The sequence below is a fragment of the Delphinapterus leucas genome, chromosome 17 (genome assembly GCF_059928025.1).
Source record: "Delphinapterus leucas isolate spDelLeu-1000000601 "Yukka" chromosome 17, BTC_Dleu_Yukka2, whole genome shotgun sequence".
NCBI classification, from domain to species: domain Eukaryota; kingdom Metazoa; phylum Chordata; class Mammalia; order Artiodactyla; family Monodontidae; genus Delphinapterus; species Delphinapterus leucas.
This window is the reverse complement of record NC_143145.1, coordinates 954797-973001: the sequence shown is the minus strand read 5'-3', so window position 1 is coordinate 973001 and position 18205 is coordinate 954797. Positions and strand designations below refer to the sequence as shown.

At 55.8% G+C, this 18205-nt stretch overlaps 1 protein-coding gene and 1 pseudogene across 1 annotated transcript; both read right to left on the bottom strand.

The window, feature by feature from the left end:
• Window positions 1-1646: 1646 nt before the first annotated feature.
• Window positions 1647-10223, bottom strand: CCDC166 (coiled-coil domain containing 166). Its single transcript, XM_030764215.2, has 2 exons — window positions 9239-10223; window positions 1647-9147 (listed from the first exon to the last, which is right to left on the bottom strand). The coding sequence occupies exons 1-2, from the start codon at window positions 9677-9679 to the stop codon at window positions 8251-8253; spliced, it is 1338 nt and encodes a 445-aa protein (XP_030620075.2). The 5' UTR covers window positions 9680-10223; the 3' UTR covers window positions 1647-8250.
• LOC149746896 (uncharacterized) lies at window positions 10116-12859 on the bottom strand (annotated as a pseudogene).
• Between the last annotated feature and the right edge of the window lie 5346 nt (window positions 12860-18205).

Below are 18205 nucleotides of genomic sequence, written 5' to 3'. Positions count from 1 at the left end.
CACTTTCTTTGTCTCACAGATGAGCCCTCAGAACCTGCCTTTCCCCAGAGGGGCCCACACGTCTCCCCAAAGGCCTCTGCTGTTCCCACGGATGTGTCCCAGGTGAGCACCACCTCCCTGTGCCCTGCAGGCTGACCAGGACCCCAGCCCCCAGCCCACCCGTGGGAGTGGTCCACCATGGTGGCTCCAGAGGTCTGTGCCTGCCTGCCTGCCTGCCAGCTCTGTCTTACGGAGTGGGGGGAGATGTGATTCATTTACATTAAGACCATAGTGGATGTTACAGAAAACGTGAAAATACACTTGCTTCTCTAGGTGCTTAGTCTGCTGAAGCTGCCGTAACTCAGCACACACGCATTTATTGGTTGATTTCTCACAGTCTGGAGGCTGGAAGTCCCAGATCAGGGTGCTGGCATGGTTGGTTCTGGTGAGGGCCCGCTTCCTGGCTTGTAGAAGGAGAGAGAGAGGAAGAGGTTGCAAGAGTGCTCTGGTGTCTCTTCTTACGAGGACCCTAATCCTATCGGATCAGGGCCCCACCCTGTGACCTTTTTTAACCTTAAATACTTCCCTAGAGGCCCCGCCTTCAAATGCAGCCATACTGGGAGTTAGGGCTTCTGCAGATGAATCTGAGGGACACAGACATTCAGTCCATGACAGGAGCCTTCCCTTGAGCCTCAGCTTCAGGCCTTTTGAGGTTTCTCCTCCTTTGAGACCCCCTGGCCCCCCGCCTTTTCTTCCAGACACGTGCGTTTCAGCAGCGGCCAGGTCTGACGTCCTGCTCCTGGCGGGAGCTGTTTGTATTGCAGGTGGCCATGCACTCCTCAAGGGAAGAGTGGCGGCGGTGTGCGGACCCTGGCCAGAGGGTGCTGGGCCGGGGTGTGATGCCGGCAGTTTCAGGAGCTCGGCTGAATTCAGCCTGCAGAGCCCATCCAGTCCCTCGATGGTGCCAGGGCCTCGAGTTCAGGCTAAGGGGGTGTGGGAGCTGGAGCTCTTGTCCTGTGTCTGTGGAGGGGCCGTCCTGCACCAAGTCTGGCCAAGGGCATTCTTCGTGCTGCCCTGGAGGCAGCCCACTCTTCCTTCCTCAGACCCGTCCACTGTTAGGCCTGGCCCCGCCGGCAAGGAGGGTGGGGAGAGCCTGTCACGGCTTGGCCCTGGCTCCCTCCTCCCTGTCTGTCTTCTCTGCTTTGGGGTGGCTTCCTGGACGTTGCCCCAAGGGCTGGCCTGCACCCTTGCTTTGTCTTCTATAGAGAAAACCACACCTTTTCTCTCCTTGGAGGATTTCGAGGCCCCATACCTGGCCGCGTCTCTCGCCTGGAACAGTGGAGTGAGCCGCGTGTTGTGGGGCGGGAGAGACCTGCGTTTCAGGAAGTGCGGAGGGGTCCCCAGGGTCTCCCTCTGCTCCCAGGGGAGATCAGCGCCCAGCACCCACCGATGACGTTCTCCCCTCCCACTGGGACCGTGGGCAGGAGATGCTGTCTGACCGGACCCTGGAAACCCGGGCTGGCGCCCCGCCCCTGCACGGAGCGCTGCTCTGCTGCGTGCGGAGCCGGCGGGCGCCTGTGGGTGTGCACGGCAGGGGGCCTGAGAGGGTGTGGGTGCTCCAACCTCGCGGCCGCACCAGCAGGCGCACGCCCGGCATGAGGTCTCGGGCCTGACAGCCCTGCTCTGAGGGGCTTTGTGTGTGGCCGTGGGCAGGTGCCTTATTCCTTGTGCTCGTCCCAGGGATGATGAGGGCGCCTCCTTCCCTTACGGGAGGTGGTGACTGTGGTGGTCTTTTGTTTTTCATTTCAGATTCCCTCAGAAGTGAGATCAAGCAGACGTGTGGAAATGAGACCAGCGGGGCAGACACTGGGTTGTGTGGAGCCCCAAGACAGAGAGGGTCTCGGGTGCCAGGTTGGAGGGAAGCCGAGGGTGAGTGGTTCAGAAGGATGTGGGTCCCTGTCCCCGGCACCCTCCCCCAACCCAGGAGCGGGGGCTGGTTAGGGGAACAGAGAGCACAGTCTCTATCCTGACCGGTGTCTTTGTTCCTGTGTAAACACAAGTACGTAAGGTGCTACCCGGCTCTTTAGGTGAACGCCCGGCATTACAGTCCTCCCTCCTACGGATGATACCAGCGTTGACCTAACTGTGACCCCATCTGGGTGAGCATTTGAGTTCATTTTCAGCTTTCCACCATTTATAGTTTTAGCTCATCTGTGTGCTTCTTTCTCACTGCTGGGCCACTTTCTTGGAGTGAATCCCTAATTAGATGGGAGTGAGCTGATAAGACACGTTGTGTGGATTTTCTCCTGTCTCGCTGCCAGCCTGTGTAAGTGCCTGTTTCCTCCACCGGGCAAGGGAGGCCCTTTACCGGTGGAGACACTGTAATCGCTTCTGGCAGCCCTCGAGCCAGGGGTGGGGTGGGGAGTGGCTTTGCCTTTGAGCGTTTCCGGTGTGGCCGGACCTTCAGGTCGGTCCCGGACCTTCTGCGACACCAGAGGAACTACAGAAGCGAGCAGCCCTTCGGCTGCGAGGTGTGCGGACAGGCCTTCAGGCTGAGAGGCCACCTGGGCCCGCATCGCCAGGTCTGCTTGGAACACAAGCCTCACCCGCGTGGCAACGGCGGGAAGGCCTCCCTGTGCGGCAAGGCTCTGCGGGCCCGAGGGCTTCAGCACCCACCGGAGCCGCTGCGGGAAGGGCGTCCACCATCTGGGCTTCCTGACGAGGCATCAGGGGACCCACAGGCGAGGGGAAGTGGAGGTGTGCGTGGGGTTCCTCTGGCCATGTTCACATCAGGGAGACTTGTGGGGAGAGGCGACCTCTTTGTTCCAGACTCCAGGCGTCTTTGCTTGCCCAGCCCCGAAGTAAAAACCTGCGGAGTGGGCTTCTGTAGGGCACCGGCTCGCACTTGGAGACTTGGTCACTGGGCAGGACACCTGTCCCCCTTGCTCGTGGGAACGCTATTTCAGGTTATCCAAAGGATTGGTGAAGGATTTTAATTTTTGTCTGAATTCCAGAGAGAAAAACGTGGGGGGCCATGAGGAGCTAGCAGAGCCCCAGAGGCATCGCACTGAGGGACCACCTGACCCCGATTTGAGCAAACCAGTTGTAAAAAGGCTTTTTTGAGACAATCATGGAAATTTGAACATGGACTGGGTATTAGGTGGTATTAAGGAGTTTGCTGTGATAATGACAGTGTGGTTCTGTTTTTAAAAGTCCTTAAGAAGGATGCATTCTGACAAATTTATGGGTGAAATGGCATAATGTATGGGATTTACTTTAAAATTCTAATAAAAAGAAGAAAGACAAAACAGTATTGGCAAAATGAGTTGTTGAAGCTAAGTGATGAGTATGTTTGGAACTTTCCTACATTTTTTTTCTCATTTTACAGGATATTTATATTCTAAGTTCATTAATACATACTGAAGATGGGTGAAAATAGCCATTAAGTTATCAAGTTACGAAGCTGTGTCAGTCTGCTCGGGCTGCCATAGCAACACACCACAGACCAGGAGGCTGACACGGTGGAAGTTTATTTCTCACAGTTCTGGAGGCTGGAAGTCAGAGATCAGGTGGCCGGTTCTGACAAGGACCCACCTCCCGGCTTGCAGATGGCGCCTTCGCACTGTGTGCTCACGTGGGGAAGGGAGAGAGCGTGCTGGTGTCTCTTCCTTTTATAAGGGCTCTAATCCCATGACAGGGCCCCACCCGACAACCTCATCTCACCTCATCACCTCCCAGAGGCCCCACCTCCAAATGGCACCACACTGGGGTTAGGGTTTCAACACAGGATTCGGGAGGGGGGATACAATTCAGTTTATAGCAGAAGCTTCTCTGGGTCAGTCCTGCCCACAGCCCAGCTGGGGAAGGGCCTTGCTGCTTCAGGGTGGCCCCATCACGGCCAGTGAGGCCTTAAGGGCACGGGACCCATGGCCCTCTGGAATAAATAGAAATGTGCCCTTTGGAACATCCAAGTGGCTTTTCTTATTTATAAAATCCAAACTTTTGTGCCAGCGCTTGTATTTTTCTTCCAGCTCAGAGCTGTGAGCAGGGAAGTGCCTGGTTTGTTGGTTTGTTCCCACCCCACGTGTGGAGTGGTGGAGGCCTTCAGATGGCCTTTGAGTGCAAGGTGGGATGGCCTGTCTTGGGTCTTTGGGCTTGTCCCGGAGCCCAGCTGGCCGTGCGTCCAGGTCGCCTGTTTCTGGTTTTTACTCCTTTGTGATGCTTCACCTCGTGACGCCATCGTGTGGAATTAAGTGTGGACAACACAGAACTGCAATTAGCTACGTTCCATCTGATGACGATTATCGAGTGATACCAGTGGGTCACCCTGGCGCTTAGTGGCTGCCGAACAGTGGGCACATCCGGCTCCCCTTGCTGGCTGGCTTGTCCCAGCCTGCAGTTTCCTCTGTGCCCGGCTGGGCAGGCCCTGGTGGCGAATGCTTTGAGGGAGTGGCAGCGGGCAGACGGCAGGGAAACAGCTGCCTCCTTGTGTCCTTGTGCACGGCTCCCTGAGAGCCCTTTGCTGGATGTGGCACCCTGGGGGGAGAAGCGTGGTGGTGAAGGCGCAGTAAGGTAGGTCTGCACCTCAGCTCCCTGTCCGCACGTCCCCAGGGGCAGGTGTCCTTAGGAAGCACCAGCCTTCTCAGCAGCGGGCTGTCCCATGGCTGGTGGAAAGGGACGGGTGTGCCCCTGGTGCCCGAGGCGTCCACCCCTCCGCACACCTTCTCCCCGGATGCGCCCACCACGTGCGATCTGTCCCTGAGCAGCTGCCGTGGGACCTGGCCCGCAGAGCAGAGCATCCCACACCTTCCATTTGGGGCCCAGAAAACCCAAGCTGGTGGGTCGTTGCTGCTTCGTCCCTGTCCTTCGTGACCCGCTGGACGCCCCTCCCCAGGAGTTCCTGTGGACGTTCACCCCAGGGAGAGGGGTGAGGTCCTGGCTCCCTTGGCTGATAAATCAGGCAACTTTTGTCTAGAAAAGGGAGCCAAGTCGTATTGTTTTAGTGAGATTTATTCCAAGTTAGGGGTCAACATGAGCCTCACACTAAATGAAGTATCTCCCTCTGGGAAATGGCAAAGAGCGAAAGATCCCCTCCCCTGGCCCGAGGGATGGTCTGCTGATGGCAGAGTGTGTCCTCAAGCGCCCGTCTTGTGCTGTGAAAATAAGCACGTGGTTTTGGTTTCTTGTCCTCAAAATAATGGACTCGTACTCTCCACGTCCTTCTACAGGTGCTTTTGTCCATCTCTTGTGGCCCTTCCGCGTCCCCATTCTTCTAACAGCGTTGTGACACGTGTCCCACGGGAGGCCACCTCCTGAGCTGATGTCTGCATGCATGGGCTGTATCGGTCTCCTGGGACGGCCGTGACAAAGTGCCACAATCTGGGTGGCTGAAGACAACAGAACTTACTGTCTCAGCTCTACAGGCCAGAGTGTGAGGTCAAGGTACCAGCCGGGCCGTGCTGCCTCTGAAGCCTCCCTCTCTCCAGCTTCTCATGGCGCCGGCCATCCTTGGCACCCCTTGGCTTGTGGCCACAGGGCTCCAGCCTCGGCTCTGCTGACACAGGTGTGGTCCTCTGTGTCTCTGTCTTCTTTTTTTTTTTTTTAATAATTAAAAAAAATTATTTTGGGCTGCATTGGGTCTCCGTTGCTGCGTGCGGGCTTTCTCTAGTTGTGGAAAGCGGGGACTACTCTTTGTTGCGGTGTGTGGGCTTCTCATTGCAGTGGCTTGTCTTGTTGTGGAGCATGGGCTCTAGGCCCGTGGGCTTCAGTAGTTGTGGCTTGCAGGCTCTAGAGCGCAAGCTCAGTAGTTGCAGCGCACAGGGTTAGTTGCTCCACGGCATGTGAGATCTTCCCAGACCAAGGCTGGAACCCGTGTCCCCTGCATTGGCAGGCGGATTCTTAACCACTGCGCCACCAGGGAAGCCCAACCACTAATCTTTTAACTGTCGCCATGGTTCTGACTTTCCCAGAATGTCACAGAGTCGGAATCATGCAATGTGCAGCCTCTTTAGGTTGGCTTCTTTCATTTAGTGATTTGCATCTAAGGTTCCTCCATGTCTTTCCATGGCCGATAGCTCATTTCTTTTTAGTGCTGATTGATATTTCATTTTCTGGATGGACCACCATGTATTTATCTACTCACCGACTGAAGGACATCTGGGTTGCTCCCAAGTTTTGTCAGTTATGAACAAAGCTGCTATAAACGTACATGTGCAGGTTTTTGTGTGGACATAAGTTCTCAGTTCCTTTGGGTTGGAGTGTCATTGCTGGATCATATTATACAAGTATGTTAATTTTGTGAGAAAACACCAAATTGTCTCTTAGAGTGGCTGCAGCAGTCTGCATCCCCTCCAGCAAGCATGGGGAGTTCCTGTTGCTCCACCTCCTCGGGGCCTATGGGGTGGCTCTCCTCCATCCCCACAGGCACCGTCAGCGGGCAGCCTGCCGGGCAGACCAGGGCTGAGTTTGAGCAGCTTGTTAAGAGGGAGATGCTGGAAAGCTGTGCAAGGAAGAAGGAACTACCAGAACCAGCCCAACAGGGTTCTGAAAGTGAACTTTTTATCAAAGCCTAACGTACATACAGATGTGTCCCAAATGCTAAGGATGCAAGTGGGTGAATTTTCACAAAGAGTAACAATGTCTAATTTGTGGCTTAACAAAAGTCCAGGCAAAACTAAAATGTTGTTATAAGCCTTCCCTGGTGGTGCAGTGGTTAAGAATCCACCTGCCAATGCAGGGGACACGGGTTCGAGCCCTGGTCTGGGAAGATCCCATATGCCGCGGAGCAACTAAGCCCGTGCGCCACAACTACTGAGCGTGCGCTCTAGAGCCCGCAAGCCACAACTACTGAGCCCACGTGCCACAACTACTGAAGCCCGAGCGCCTACAGCCTGTGCTCCGCAAAGAGAAGCCACCGCAATGAAAAGCTGCAATGGAGGGGAAAAAAAAAAAAAGAACCTATTGGTAACAAGATTTCATTTTTTTGAATAGATTTATTTATTTATTTTTTGGCTGCGTTAGGGCTTCGCTGATGCGCACGGGCTTTCTCTAGTTGGGGCGAGCAGGGCTACTCTTCATTGCAGTGCGTGAGCTTCTCGTTACGGTGGCTTCTCTTGTTGCGGAGCACGGGCTCTAGGCGCGCGGGCTTCAGTAGTCGTAGCACACGGGCTCAGTAGTTGTGGCGCACGGGCTTAGTTGCTCCGTGGCATGTGGGATCTTCCCAGACCAGGGCTCCAACCGGTGTCCCCTCCATTGGCAGGCGGATTCTTAACCACTGCGCCACCAGGGAAGTCCCTCAAGTGAACTCTTCTCAGAGAATTTGATGCTGCCAGCCCCCCACCAGCACTTCCAACCCAGAACCAGAACATTTAACTAAATTTCCACGGCAAGGTTGGTGGGGGCTGGGGGGGCTCTGTTTGAAAGCTGCGGTCTGAGCTCCTCCCTCCACAGGGCCCAGGTCCATGGGCCACGGTGGCTCATCCGCCCTGGTCTCCCCCACGCTCCACCTCCCCAATGCAGCCGTTGATGAATGCAAACCACAGGTGAGGGAGAGCGTACTAACTGGCCTCCGTGCACTTGGACTGACAGCTAAATCAAAATTTAAAATTATCCTCTCCCCCGGAACTCCCTGGAGGTCCAGTGGTTAGGACTTTCACTGCCAGGACCCGGGTTCAATCCCTGGTCAGGGAACTAGGATCCCACAAGCCGCACGGCGCGGCAAAAACAAACAAAAAAACAATAGGTTAAACATAAAAACGCCCGTGGCTCCCCGTGGCGCCAGAACAAAGCCCACGCTCCCCCCCCACATGGCTCTCTTGAGCAGCTCAAACCACGCAGGCCCTCCTGGCCGCCACACGCAGTGGACCAGCTCCTCCCTGGCCCGCCAGACTCCCTTCCTGCTCTCATACTACCTGTCCATGCCCGTGATGTCCATCTCTGCCACCAGACTTCAGCCCTCATGGGCAGGACGATGGCATGGCCGACTCCCTCTGCCCCTGCCAGAGGTCAGCTGTGGGGTTGAGGGATGCTCAATCCTGGCAGACACACAGGGCACAGGACAATCAAGCTACCTTGCAGCTTGGAAACTGGGAGCCATAATGAGTGGTCCCTGCGCCGGCCAGAAATGCTGGACAGCGAAGCAGGCGGTGCCAGAGCGGAGAGGGGTGGGGAGGGGGTCACATCTTTATTGATAAACCACTCACCAAATCCGTGTCCTGCGCACCCCCGTCTCCCCCGCACCGTCTGGCCTCATTGGCCTTCCTCCGGGTAAGTTCAGGATCTCCCCAAGGCGCCTTCGCCTGCAGCGTCACATTCACGGTCTCCTTCGACTGGGAGACGGGAAGAGCCCGACCCGGGGACGGACTTCCCAGAGAGGGTGGTGTTCTGTGAGGCGGCACGCAATGAGGACCGCGAAGGGGCCCAGGAATCCAGGCGTGGCGGGGTCAGGGACGGGACTCGGGAGCCTGGGCGCGACAGGGTCAAGGACGGGACCCTGGAGCTCACATGCGATGGGTCCTGGCATGGGACCCGTGATCCCGCCTTCGAAGGGGTCAGCGACAGGACCCTGGAGCCAACACGCGACGGGACCAATGACGGGACCCAGGGAACCGCGAGCTTCGACAGCAACGATGGGGCCCAAGAGGCCGCGCGCCACGAGACCTGAGACGGGTTCCGGGAGGCCGAGACTGATGGGGCCCGGGAGGTCGCGCGCGACTGGATCGTGGTGGAGGCGAAGTGCTCAGGGTGCGAGTTGGCCAGCGGCGGTTGCCAAAGAGGCGGGCCCTCGGGGCCCCGGCGCAGCCAGCTGTGCACGTGGGCCAGGTCCCGCATGTCCTCGTGCTCGCGCCGCAGCTGTTCACGCTGCTCCAGCAACTGGCGCCGCGTGTCGTGCAGCACCCGGGCCCGGCGTTGCAGCCGCAGCAGCTCCTGTCGCAGGCGCCCGTTGTCCTCTCTGATGGCCTGTGTGTGCGCGATGAGCGCGCGCGCCGCCTCCCGCTCCGCGCGCCGCGCCAGGGACTGCACGCGCTGGCGCGCCTCGCGCTCGAAGGCTGCTTTGTCCTCCAGGAAACACCGCTTCATGCGATGGAGCAGCTGCATGTGCTCCACGCGCATATGCAGCAGCTCGCGCTCCAGCGCCCGGATCCGGGCCAGCTGCTCCAGCTGCAGCTCCTGCGGCGGGGCCGCGGGTCAGCTCCGGTCCGCGGCGTGCACCCACCTCGCCCTGCCCGCGCCCGGCCCTCCCGCGGGGGCGCGTACTGGCCTTGTAGGGCTGCAGCTCCTGCACCTGTCGCGCCATCTGCGCCGTGCGCGTCTCCATCTCCAGCAGCTGCGCGCACACCCCCTCCTCACGCCGGCGGTAGAGCGACGCCAGCTCTGCGCGCTGCCAGTGGATCTGCGTCAGGTCCACGCGGTTCTGCTCCTCCAGCCGGACGATAGCGTTGGCGCAGCGCTGCGCGCGCGTGCTCACGTAGCTGGCGTAGAGCCGGTTCTCCTCGCGCAGGCGCTGCGCTTCGCAGTCCAGGAAGGCGTTCTCCTGCAGCACCTGGTCGACGCGCTCCTCGCAGGCGTCCAGCTGCTCCGAGAGCAGTTTGTATTCTCGCTGCAAGTACTGAGCGCTCTCCGATAGCGGCGGCTCGGTGCCCTCTCCCGCCGCGCCAGACCGGCCCCCGGCGCTCGGCCCGCGCTTCCTCTTGGGCACCATGGGTCGAGGCCTCCAGCCCGCTCCTCCAGCTCAGCCCTTCCCCTCGACCAGCCCGAAGATTCTGGCGGGGTTCGACGCGTCTCAGGGTCACGAGGTTGGGAGAGGCAGAATCAGGAGTTTGGGGTCAATCAAGGGTCAGGGCATCGTCGCCAACCTTTGCTAGGGGGCTTCTTCAGGACCTTGGCCGCCCGTCGGGGTTTGTCCACCTTTAGCTCTGTTGGCGGTCAGCCGGTCTCCCCGGAAACAGAACTTAGCCGCCCTCCCCAACTCCCGCCCCGTTGCTTGCGCAACAGACTGCGAGTGGTCGGGGCCTGCTCTCAAGGCCGGGCCGGTCCTCCGCAGACTCGGACCCTGTTCCTTCCCAGAGCACACCGCACCGTGGGCCGCCCCTGCCCCTCCCGGGCTCCTGCGCCGCACACATCTGTCGCGGGAGTGTCTAGGTCGACCTGGGTCTCTTAATTTCTGTTTCGAAGCAAGGCAACCGATGGGCAGAGGTTTTTAAATTTTAAGTCGTCCGGGCCTCCCGATTCCCCGGCGAGGTGTCCTCGCGTTAAAGCTCGTAAACGCCTCCTCCCAGAAGAGGTGTGGCGAGCGTTTCGTTCTCCTCTGTCTCCGGATTCCTCGAGACCGGGTTCTTCCCGGCGGGGCAATTCCCGATTACGCAATCCGGATGCAATCGAAGGTGGAGTCCTGAGGGAAGCCACGCCCCAGCCACGCCCCCAGCCCCGGTCCCGCCCGGAAGACCTCCAAACCACGCCCAACCCGGGCTCGGCTCCCTCCCGGCCCCTCGCACCCCGCCCGGTCCGCCCCCCGCCCCCCACCCCCGCCACCAGCCGCAAGCGTCCACCTCTGCGCTCCCAGCCCAGTCCGGCCGCAGAGGCTGCGCTTTGCCTCTGCCCCGCGGCGATTAGGGGCAGAAGGGGACCTTGTCCCCTCCGTTTCCTCGGGCTCGATCCCCGCCGACAGCCACGGGGCGCGTGGGTGTTTCCGGGAGCAGCCCCTCTCCCAGGGAAGAGGGGGGCGCCCGGCGTGCAAGCGGGCTGAGATGCCCGCCACTGCGGACGTCCGGTGGCTTTCTCTCACTGTGTTGGGAAAGCGGTGCCTGGTGTCCACCAGGTCCCACCACCGCCCACGGGAGACGGAACTCACCTCCAAGGGCCCAGATTCAAAGCCAAGTGTCACTCTTGATACTTCTCCGCACCCTTGGGGTCCTTCCCCCCTCCCTTCGTGAATGGCGTGGGGGGGTCTCTGTCCCTCCCGGGGCCAAGGCTGCAGTACCCTCGGACTCCGGCCGGGAGGCGTCTGGAGGGTCACTCATCTCTTGGCAGGGACACCGAGCTGGAAGGACACCGGGAGGGAGAGGGCCAGCAGTCTGCTCAGCTTCTGGCAAGGCTGCCCCCTCCCGTCCCCCTTCTCCTCCCACCCCGGCCCCTTCCCCGCAGCAGGCTCTGCTAGGGGCCTGCAAGGACCTTGAAGGCTGCGGCAGAACGTCCCACCGGCTTGTTCCTGGGATGCTGCCCTCACCACTCAGCCCCTGCCCCCAAGCCTGGGCAGGCCGCCGGAGGGCACACCTTCCTGCCCTCACTTACTGTTCCTTCTGCCTCGGAGCCCTCCCTACTGAGCTCCGGAGACTTGGGGTTTGCGCCCCTTCTCAGGAGTCCCAGTGGGGTTGGGCTGTGTGTCTGAGCCGGGGGGTGAGCGCTTCCTGCGGCCTCTGCTCCCATTTCACAGATGGAGAAGCAAGCACAGAGTGAGCTGCCCGAGGACTCCTGAAAGCACTGCGTCTGTGACTTGGACCTTGGTGGGCTCTTCCCACTGTGTGCACTGCCTCTCTGGCTGAGTCCTCTCCTGTCCCTGCCCTGTGCCCTGGGGCAAAGGGAGGAGCCAGCTGCTTTTAATTGAATCCCACTCCACGGCAGCCTGAGGCCACATGGCCAGTGCCTATGACCCTTCCACCTGCCAAGGGCAAGTGGACCTGTGGAGGTGGGGGTGGGTTCGGGTGATGCCAGAGACCCTGTCCTTGGAGCTCAGCCCCGGTGGGAGTCTGACACCACAGAGGCGGCCAGATGCTGAGCAGAGGTCAGACAAAGGGACCCTGGGGGCCTGGCAGTAGGGCTGCCTCAGCCCCACCCCGGTACCTTGTCCCTTGATCAGAAGCGCAGCGCTGATGGCGATCACCATGGCAAAGGGGAGGATGGGCAGGAATGTGAGTGAGGTCCAGGAGAGCCTGTCTATCCAGTGCGTCCTCTGGCTGAGGTCAGGCCCTGGAGAGCCCAGACCCAGCTGTTCTCTGTGCCCTGGGCAGGACCCAAGTCTGTCCCCTCCCCTATATCCCAGCTTGTGTGCTGCCTGCAGACCTGCCCCACCCCCTCCCCTCACCCCAACCTAAGCTGGCCCTGGGCCAGGCACCCTTCCTCAAGTGGCGGCCCCTCCACAGCCAAGTACCTTGGAATCGGTGCCAGACCCACACCAGGCTCACGGTCAGCCCCAGGTGGAAGGACCAGATCCAGGCCACGATGTGCGTCAGCTCCCACAGCCATGGCGCCCCTGGAGGAAGTGCCCTCTCCAGACGCGCGGTGCAGTGAGGGACACGGCGGCACCGCCACCCGAGTCCCATGAGCCAAGGCAGGTGGGAGCCAGCGGGAGCCCCGGGGTGCGTGTATGTGCAGAGCACGTGAGGGCCGGCTGGGGCTCTGAGGTGATGCTGCTGCGGTGATCCGGGCCCTGGCCTCCTCAGGGTCAGCGGGGTCGCAGCTTCGGGGAGAGGCTTCGTTGGAGCCCAGGGCCTGTGGGCTTGGCTCCCTGGTCCTCCCTGAGCAGCCAGACCGGGGCGGCTGGGCCTCGGGGTGTGGTCCAGGTTGGTCTGCATGCCCACCCTCCCAGGGGTGCTCACCTACCTGTTTGTGAGGAAGAGGATGACAAACAGAAGGATGCCCAGAGCCCAGAGCCCTGCGTAGGCCCCGATGGCGATGCCAGCGCCCACCTCCACGGGCTGGCTCAGAGATGCCCCTGAGAGACAGCCACGAGGAGGTGCCCAGCTGGGGGGCGCACCCCCTCGGGGGACCCCCGTTTCCAAGCCTGGGCACATGATCTAGAGACAACCACAGCTACAACCCCGAGGTGCTCTCCTGGGAGGGGCCCAGGCAGGTGCCCGGAGTGACCTGGGGTACCTGGGTCCATAGCCCACGCTGGGAGAAGGAGAGAGGGGAGCCCAACTTCAGAGACCCAGGTGCAGGCGACCCCCACAGGGTCGGGGGCTGCACCGGAAACAGGGTGGGCGGTGGGCTACACTGTGACACACACGGGGACACAGCTGATATCTACTCAGACTTGGACACTGAGGGGAAGGAAGGGGTGGGGCCCATACTCAGACTGTGACACTCTGCAGTGTGGGAGGTGCGATCCCTGTGAGCTGGTCTCCAGGGTCATAAGGAGGCTGGTGATGGATGAAGCAGGAGGTTTAGGCCAAATCGTTTCAACCTGGGGGGTTTGACCTGCTACACGCCCGCTCCCCCTAACTCTGGGCCTCCTGGATGAGGCCCCCCAAACTGCGCATGATCTCCCCGTGGGTCAGCTAAAAATTAAATGCACAGTCCCCACACTTCTCAATGCATAGTAAATACCCCGAGTCAACAACGCACTCAAAACTAAGGTGAAGGTTACAACTGCATGCAATAAAACTGTCAACTGACAACCGATGAGAAAATAAAAACTTGACAAAATTTATATCTGCCAGGATATTTGGACAAGGGAAAGTTGGACTGGGTAGAAATAATGGCCCCGAGAGAAAACACATAATAGCACATTAAAAAATAACTAATGGATGAATCAAATATCCACTGAAAATTTGATTTAATAATTAAGTAAATGTAATGAAGCTCATGCTGCACAATTCCTCTTTTGCTGAAATTCACTGATTTGGGGATAATTCTGCTTAGGGCCACGTTCTTGGCTGCAGAATGGCAGGGCTGAGGCCTCCTTTGGCTGCGGGTTCCTGGGGGAAGGCAGGGAGAAGAGGGGCTGGCCTGCTAGCTGGCACATGTCCCTGCTGCTCCAGGGGCCAGAGGTCCCACTGCCCCCAGCAGCTGCATTGGACTGCTCCACGCCCCCCACCACCACCAGGCCCCGCTCTTGTCGACTGAGTTTACTAAGGCTCCCACTTGCCTTTCCTGCTGCCCACAGCTGGGGGAACGCCCAGCTGTGCCTTCCGAGTCAAGCATGCCGACCTTCCTGGCCTCTCGGCCCGCTCCTCACCTCGGACCCTCCGTAGTGAGTCCAGCTGTCATCCCTTTCAGCCTGTCCAAGTGGTGATCAGTCCTTCCTCCATTTCCATCGATGGGCCTTCTGTTCTCTCCGTCCTTGTGGCCATAGAGTTTTTCAGTTTATCTTTATGGGTTTTTTTTGTTTTTTTTGTGTGGTACGTGGGCCTTTCACTGTTGTGGCCTCTCCCATTGTGGAGCACAGGCTCCGGACGCGCAGGGTCAGCGGCCATGGCTCACGGGCCCAGCCGCTCCGCGGCATGTGGGATCTTCCCGGACCGGGGCACGAACCCATGTCCCCTGCATCGGCAGGCGGACTCTCAACCACTGCGCCACCAGGGAAGCCCTTTATGTTTATTATTGATTATATTTGGGGAATACTCCCACTCATTCAATGGACTTGCCATCTCATCTAAGTTATCAAATATATTGGTGGGAGGTTGTTGACAATAAACCCTTATTTTCAATGTTTGAAGGATCTGGTAGGAAGGTAGTCTTTCATTCCTGACACTCGTAATTCCTCTGTTAGTTTTCTAATTTTATGTTTATTTTTATGTTCTGTATCAGCCTTCTTGATTACAAGATGTCAATAATATGAAAACATTTTTAATATAACAGAACATTTAATTACATCCTCTTTCCATCAATGCACGAGTCATTTAATGATGTTTATATCAGCCATTTCCACTGGCAGGAGGCTTTCCACTAAAGGCTCCAGCGGTTTCCACGGTTCCATGTTTCTCACCAGATTTAGTTCATTTCCAGCCTGAAGAATCCCCTCTCCTGTTTGGCACTCTTCTAATTTTTTAACGCTGGGTTCCACTTTAACCGTACCCAGCTTCTCATTTGTAATCTCTTCTGTATGCTTTCTATACACTACATTTTTAGGGATTGGTTCGAGAACTCTAGATTCACATTTTTTCCCTTTGAGTACATTAATGATGTCATTGCTTTTCCTTCTGCTTTGAATTGTTTTTTTCTGATAAAAACTCTGCCGTTATGCTTATTTTCGTTCCTCTGCATGTAAATTTCTTTGGTTACTTTTAGTATTTTTTCTTTATCACTGTTTTCAGCAATTTAGTTACGAGTTCCTTTGTGTTTTTCCTACCTGGGCTTCATTTAAATTCCTGGATCTGTGAATATCTAATTTTTTCTTTAAATTTGCAAAAATTTCAGCCATTACTTTCTCAAACATGCTTTCTGCACCCCCCTTTTGTTGACACTGTCCCACAGGTCAGTGAGGTGTTTTTTTTTTTCCTGTGGGTTTCAATTTGGATAGTTTATATTGCTGTGTATTTGAGTTCACTGATCATTTTTTCTGCTGTGTCCATCCACTGAGTTTTTCATTTCAGATATTTATTTTTCGGCTCTAGAAATTCCATTTGGTTCTTTTTAATAATTTTCCTTTCTGATTTCACTGTATTCATGCTTTCTTTATATCCACGAGCATACTTATGGTAGCTGTTTTTAGAGTCATTGCCAATTCCACCATCTCTGTCCTTTCTGATTTCACTGTATTCACGCTTTCTTTATGCCCACGAGCATACTTATGGCAGCTGTTTTTAGAGTCACTGGCAATTCCACCATCTCTGTCATTCATGGGGCTGGCTCTATCAGCTTATTTCTCTCCTGGATACGGCTTCCTTTTTGCTGCTTCCTCCCAGCCTTGTAACTTCTTTTTTTTTTTTTAGGTGAAATCACATAACATAAAATTAACCATATTGAAGTATACACGTTAGTGGCATTTGGTACTGTCACAAGGTTCTGTAACTGCCACTGCTATGTGGTTACAAAACATTTTCATCACCCCCAAAAGGAACCCTGTACCCATTAAGACTTTTTTCTGAAAGTCATCCTAGTGACTGAGCGTGGCCTCATGTGTCTTGATTGCATTTCCCCGATTGCTAACGACGTTGAGCATCTTCTCCTGTGGCGCTGACCATTTGTATATCTTCTTTGGAGATATGTCTATTCAAATCCTTTGTCCATAATTTTATTTATTTTTATTTATTTACTTTTTTTGTTGTAAATGTTTTATTTGCTTAACAATATATCTTCAGTAACTTTTTCAGAGCAGTATATATAGATATAAAACACAGTACTAGCTACGTGGTATTCTCTATATAATAATAGCTGTATAGCATGATTGAGGTATGATTAATTTAACCAGTCTGATACTGATGAACACTTACATTGCCACCAACTTTTCCCTACTAAGACAATGCTACCGAAAACTATTTCTACCCGCTTGTGAGATTTTTGTATGACAAATTCCTTTTGAATCAAATGACACATGCATCATACATTTTTTTATAGAGATCGCCAAATTGTTAGTGAGCTACAAGAGAACGAAGATAGATAACAATACCAAGAAAACAACACGTGAACAAAACAAGAATTTCAACAATGAGACAGAAATCATAAAAAAGAACCAAACAGAAATTGTGGTGCTGAAGAATACAATAGAAACGAAGAATTAAAAACCCAGTGGAGAACTTCAACAGCAGGCTTGATCAATCAGAAAAATGAATTACTGAATTTCAAGCCAAGTCACTTGAGCTAGAGGAGGACAGTGGTCCGTGAGGCTCATTGCAGATAACATGGAGGCAATGTCCGCAAGCCAGAAGGGTGCCCCAGAGGCAGCGTCGGGGCCACATGTGTGGCAGGGAGGCCTGGGCTTTCGCCTCCCTCTGGTTCCTAGGAAGCTGGCCAGCAGTCAGTGCAGGAGCGGCAGAGCAGAGGCGTAGGCTTCAGCACATCCTCCTCCCCCTCTTCAGCCTGAGCTGGGATGTCCAGGTCACCCAGGTGGCCGGAAAGGGGGTCAGCTGCCCAAGCACGGGAATTCTCTTCACCAGGATATGGAGACTCTTCAAGCACCAGGAGCACAAAGTCATTGTTGGGGTGGAAAGTGCAAGGGAAGTATCATCCGTTACCGATTTCCTGTGAATGAAATTGTACATACATCTCCTTCCAATGCGCTTTCTCACTGGCTCCTTCCAAACCAAGGGCTTAAAGCTGTGATTGACATTTTTCTCATCATAAGTCCTCTCGGGACATTGTATAGCCTGTGTATAAACTAAACTCCAGACTTGATTCAAATTTCACCAGTTTTCCCACTGCTGTCCTTTTTCAGTTCCAGAATCCAATCCACGGTGCCTTTAGTTATCATATCTCTTTAGTGTTCTCTGGTGTGTGACACTTTCTGTCTTCCTTTGCTTTTCATGACCTCATTTATGTAGCCTCCTCTTGATGTACTCATAGGTTGTTTCCAGTTTTTCACAATTGCAAGCAATACTGCCATGAACTTTCTTGTATATTTTGTACAGTGTGCTAGTATTCCTATGTGACTAAGAGCTTTCAGGTCCTTCTAGCGCTGATTTTTTTCTTATTCCTGTTTACAGATGAGGACGCTGCAGAGCTGCAAAGTTATGTCACTTGTCCACTGTCACACAGTGAGTCCGTTCCAGAATTGGGATCAGAGGCTCCATTTCCTGACTACTATTTGGCTCAGTTCTCTATTACATATCACTGGGAAATTATTCTTGTAAAAAATTATATCCTCTAGAAAGATCATTCGGCATGCTATATAAAGTCATATGACGAAGCACCTTCTTCACTATATCTACCAAAAATATTTATTGGGACCTAAGAATAGGGCACTCTATGAATGCCGAAGGAGACGCTGAAAGATACAGGAAGTAGTTTTTTCCTTCAAAGCACTTGCGAATTTAGTTCTGCACATAATATTCATTAACTTAACAAATGCTTATTGGGCTTCCCTGGTGGCACAGCGGTCAAGAATCCACCTGCCAGTGCAGGGGACACAGGTTCGAGCCCTGGTCGGGGAAGATCCCTCCAGCTTTGCCCACCGCCCCCTGCTGATACCTTGGTCTCCATCCCTGGGCTCCAGCCACACGGGGCCTCCCTGTGGCTCCAACGCGCCAGGCACACTCCCACTCGGGGCCTTTGCCTGGCTGTCCCCTCGGTGCTCCCACTTCCTTCCCTGGCTACCCCCGCCCGTCGGCCCCCTTACCTGGCTTCCTTTTTCTGCGAGCGCTTGACCTCTGCGCACGGCAGCCCCCTCTCAGCCAGTCTCATAGACTCTCACCGCCTCCAGGTTTGCTCTCCCAGCCGCTTGCCGGGACCCCCGCCCTGGAACTAACCCCCAGTTTCCTGGCGGTGCCTCCGCAACTGCCCAGTTCAAGCGCTCGCACCCGCTGGGGATGGCCCGGCCCCTGCCGCCAAATGCCCAAGGAGTGGAGGGGCT